At 43.0% G+C, this 4,940-nt stretch overlaps 1 protein-coding gene across 1 annotated transcript in view; it reads left to right on the plus strand.

Moving 5' to 3' along the window:
* Positions 1 to 4,940, plus strand: part of LOC102755565 (arachidonate 12-lipoxygenase, 12S-type) — a gene marked incomplete at its 5' end in the record, with an annotated part of 12,362 nt that overhangs the window by 2,735 nt on the left and 4,687 nt on the right. Inside the window, 4 exons of the mRNA XM_006764911.1 lie at positions 394 to 537; positions 1,177 to 1,386; positions 3,770 to 3,856; positions 4,089 to 4,284. Coding sequence (XP_006764974.1) covers positions 394 to 537; positions 1,177 to 1,386; positions 3,770 to 3,856; positions 4,089 to 4,284 — 637 coding nt within the window. The remainder of the gene's footprint in view (positions 1 to 393; positions 538 to 1,176; positions 1,387 to 3,769; positions 3,857 to 4,088; positions 4,285 to 4,940) is intronic.

Here is a 4,940-nt window from a genome sequence, read left to right on the forward strand (position 1 = left end):
GAAAAGCATCAATGCTTGATACAGCCCATAAAGCAGACCATTAGGAGATATTAGGCAAAGGAACTTGGGCAACTTAACAAGGGAAGCGTTTGGCATACCTGTGGTACAGAATCAACAGGCATACAGTACCTAGTTCTGAAACTACCTCTGACATAGACAAGCCACATGTCTCTAGGGAAGACTCTTTTCATGGGGTCTTAGCCCTCCCTGTAAAATGAGAGAACTTGAACTTGATGCTCTAGTGCTTCCTTCACATCTGCCACTGGGACTCTGGGACTGATGTAAGATAATGACAAGAAAAGAGAGTGAAAGTCTTTATGTTTCTTCTCATTTGCCTTGGCCCTGTGGAAGTATGCTTTCAACTAACCGTGGGTATGGTATTACACTTTTTAGAAAGGTTCCCTGTTTGAGGCTGACTTCATCCTACTGGATGGGATCCCAGCCAATGTGATCCAAGGAGAGCAGCAGTACCTGGCTGCCCCCCTTGTCATGTTGAAGATGGAACCCAGTGGGAAGCTGCTACCCATGGTCATCCAGGTGAGGCACCTGGGGCATCCTCCTCCCAACACTGCTCTGTGTTCATCCCCAACCTCTGCCAAAGGACATAGACAGCAGGCTCTGGTCACCCACCCCTGCCTCATTCAGTGACACCTGTCCTTGTATCCAATATCTCCTTTCTACCTGACAGCCTACTTACTACTCACCTGGAATTGCCTTTCTGAGAGTCAGAATGCTTTTCGCTCTCACCATAAGGTTACTTAATCTCTTTTTGACCTATGTTTCTGTGGAATACTCCTTCTTTCTTAGACATATTTTCTCCCTTGGTTTTCATGTGTTTTCACTCTTACTGTTCTCATCAATCAATTCATAAGAACTGTCAGTTATCTCACATGTCCAACTTCTTTCGATTCTACCATCCTAACTCACACCCTCATCACGTTTCTCTCAATCATACTGCATTCCCTCTTTCCAATTCCTCCTGCTTTGAACCTGACCATCATGGCACTGTCACGTCCCCACAGCACTTAAGAGGGTGAGTGGAGGGGCCTTCATTCCTCCTCCTATATTATAATCCCTGGGAGACAATAATCTTAGTCACCAGTGTTTCCCCCAGAATAATAAGCATAGTTTCTAACAGGATGAAGCCAATGAATGCTTAGTTCCTCTTTGTTTCAGATCCAGCCTCCCAGCGCCAGCTGCCCCACCCCACCACTGTTCCTACCTTCAGATCCTCCACTTGCCTGGCTCCTGGCAAAGACCTGGGTCCGAAGTTCAGATTTCCTTGTTCATGAGACCCAGTATCACTTGCTGAACATTCATATGCTGGGTGAGGTCATTGCTGTGGCCACCATGAGGTGCCTCCCAGGACTGCACCCTGTCTTCAAGGTACATCCTCTACCCTCCATGTCCCATCTCCCTCACATCCCAGAGGAAGGAAACAATGCAACAATTCTCTAGGATTTAGAAAGCATAAGCCACTTGTTTGGAAGGAAGTTAAGAAAGTTTCTTCTAATTGAATGAGTGTCCATGTTATTGGAATAAAAATTCTTTATAGCAATTTGTGAACAGAAAAGAGGAAATTATTGTGTCAGGACCTTGCCCTTGTGGTTTTACTTCTAATGTTTAAATTATTTAATTTTGAGATAATCATAGATTCTTATGCAATTTGAATAAATAATACAGAGAGATGCCATCTATTGTATTAAATCAAGTAACTTAGCAAATATTCAGCACTTATTCTACAGCAGCTCTGATATTCTCCAGCAGAGTTTGCTGTAGAGCAAGGATATAATTTGATAAACAAAAGTATTAATTTGTTTTCACAGAGCTAGCATTTAACTAGCAAGAAAATGATACACATAAAAAAATAACCAGAGAACAGAATCTGGATATAAAGTTGAAATCAAGACAGAGAACAATAAACACTATATTTTTGATGGAGAATGTTCCACCACAGCTTAGGATTCATTAAGTAGAAGGCGAAAGGGATAAAAGACCAGCCCAAGAGGTTATTTAACCTGCCCAATAAGAGGTGCATGACATGGTAGTTAGATCAATGGAAAGGAAAATGCAAGGACCTTGTGATGAGAGGAAAGAGTAGTTGCACCATGCCTGGGTACAAGATTGGAGAGAAAGCTCAGAGGTCTGAGCTTCTGCAACAACTAGGAGCCCTCCTATTCAATACAGTTGTATTGATCCAAAAATATTGTAATTTTATAAAATAGTGAGCCTAGAATCTATTGCTAACCAGAAGATATCAAAAATAGCCATGTGCTTGTTTTAAAAACATTCTTGAAATCTTGATGACACCAGCAGTAGGAGCAAAAATCGTACAAGCTTATGAACCAGAACAATTGTCAGAAACAATACAGTCAGCAGAAGCCCATTTTCAAGTCAAAGATGATATGTTCACTTTTAGGTACATGGAGTTTGAAGTGGTAGCAAGATATGTGAGTGCATGCTGGGTAGAATGTCTGAATTGTGTTTCTTCCAGGAGTCCCAATCTTCACCTCCAAACCTGTCCATTGGTAGCAGTGACCCCTTTGGGTCCTGGGGTAGCATAGACAAAATAGACCTTAACAGAACTCCGTGATGTTGGAGTTCATTGACTTTACGATGCTTTTTCATCACCATTTTCTGTATATCTCAGAGATTGAAAGTTCCTACCAGATGTGCGCTCAGGGCCCTCATCTCTAAATGGGGATAATGGGCACTCTATCATGGAGTTGATTAACAGCGTTACATAAACTAAATGCAACCAAAAAAAATAGTAGTTCTTGCTATTATGATTAGTTCTTTGTCTTCTGGTTTCTTCCCTCCTCATGTAGACATTGCGTTTCCTATGACGCTCAGCATCTTTAATGGTCTTTCTGGGGGTTCAGACCAATGTGAGTTGCTTTGTTATGTTGATACCAATGATATCAGTTGGGTTCTTCCCTCTCTGCAGCATCACCAACTCACATAAATGCCAATATTGCATGAATCCTCCATCTCAGGTTAAAGAAGAAATTGTCTAAAACAAACTGAAATACACAAGAGGATCAGATGGCCGTTTCGAAGAGCAAAGGGAAAGCAGGAGAGAGAGCCCTAACTGTGCCTAATTGGAGGTGGGAGGAGATTTGGCAACAAATTTTTGCTGTTAAAGAGGGTAGATCAATATTGGTCCTTAAATTCTGACTGAAAGTACCCTACCCATACCAATCCCTGAAATTTTAAAAATGCATACTAAAAGAACTAGAGGTTGGAGGAGCAGCTTTGAAAATTAGTAGAAAGGCAAGTTTAAGCTGTAAGGATGTGTATGCTAGAAAAATTATTTTAAAATATCAAAAGTTAAAGGACTGATTCTCAAAGGACACCTATACTCAAGGTAAGAATAATAAAAGTAATGATAAGAGCTACTATTAAAGGATGTCTGTGTGATAGGCAATATACTGAACACTCTCATACATTATACATATGTTATACGTATAAGGATCACTACAGCACCGCGTGATGAGACCCTATTGTCATCCCATGTAAAGAGATAAAGAGACGGGTGCTTAGAGGGCTTATTATCTTGGTCAAGTATTAAAATAAGTGGTGAAGATTAAAATCCTGGTCAGTCAGACTCCAAAGTTCAACTCACAGAGCAATGGGAGAACATGAGACTAAGAGATCAGAGATGGCAGAGACTGTCCGGCAAAGGCACTAGCAGGTAGGAAAGCATCAAGAGGGAGAGAAAGCCAAGAATGTTGTACATAAACCACCCCCTCCAACCTTCTCCATCCAGCTCCTGATCCCACACACCCGCTACACCATGGACATCAACACAAGGGCACGGAACCAACTCATCTCAGATGGAGGAATATTTGATAAGGTAAGGAGGTGGATTGTGGGACCACCTACTCACCCAAGTCTGCATAACGTCCTGTCACTTTCAACATTCCAAATGCCCCTGTGTGACTGTTCTGACCCTTTAACCCAGGAGCCTTGTCCCTTTATGCCAATGTCTTTGAATCTGAAAAGGCCACACCTGACCAGTTTATATAGTATGCCATGTTCTCCAGCTCCGTTTGTCCCCTCAAGTCCTCTCATTTCTATTGTCACAGGGATGGAGCACCGGTGGAGGGGGCCATGTGCAGGTGATGCGTCGGGCCATGGCTCAGCTGACCTACCGCTCCTTCTGTCCTCCTGACGATCTGGCTGACCGGGGCCTGCTGGGAATCCCAAGTGCCCTCTATGCCCATGATGCTTTACGGCTCTGGGAGATCATTGCTCGGTGGGTGAGACTTGGAGAAATAAAAGGTATTAGGAACAGTGAGAATAGGGCTTTAACCTGAGGTCAGCATGAGGCCAAAGGAATGAAATAAGAAAGTTCAGAGAGGAGAAGCAAAGGAGTCAATTGAGAAGAGATAAGGAACAGTGAGGAGATGGTGGGTAGGGTCTGAGGATGGGAAGGTTGAAATAAACAGTATAAGTAGGCAGACTTGTGTGGGTGAGTGAAACCATGTGATCTGGTGGAATCAGGGATTTTGTTATGAAGAGTGACTATAAACCATGTGTTTGGAATTCTTTTTCTTTATTATTTACTATATTTGTACCGATTTCAGAGGGGAAGGGAGAGGGAGAAAGAAAGAAACATCAATGATGAGAGAATCATTGATTGGCTGCCGCCTGCTAGCCCCTCCTGGGGATCTAGCCAGAAACTCAGGCATGTGCCCCAACTGGGAATTGAACTGTGACCTCCTGGTTCATAGGTCCACACTCAACCCCTGAGCCTCATTGGCCAGGCAGAATTCTTAAAACCAATGTCACACATTTCCTTCTTTTCTAACTAGTGTGTAGAAAGAGCTCCGGGATGTCCCAAAAGGCAAATCTTGTCAGATCTGTTCCCAGGTACAGTGAGATTCAGCTTGATAGAGTCCACAGAAAAGGAGTAGCAGCCAGAGGCTAGGCAGGGG

The sequence above is a fragment of the Myotis davidii genome, unplaced genomic scaffold, assembly GCF_000327345.1.
Source record: "Myotis davidii unplaced genomic scaffold, ASM32734v1 scaffold1561, whole genome shotgun sequence".
In the NCBI taxonomy this organism is placed as follows: Eukaryota; Metazoa; Chordata; class Mammalia; order Chiroptera; family Vespertilionidae; genus Myotis; species Myotis davidii.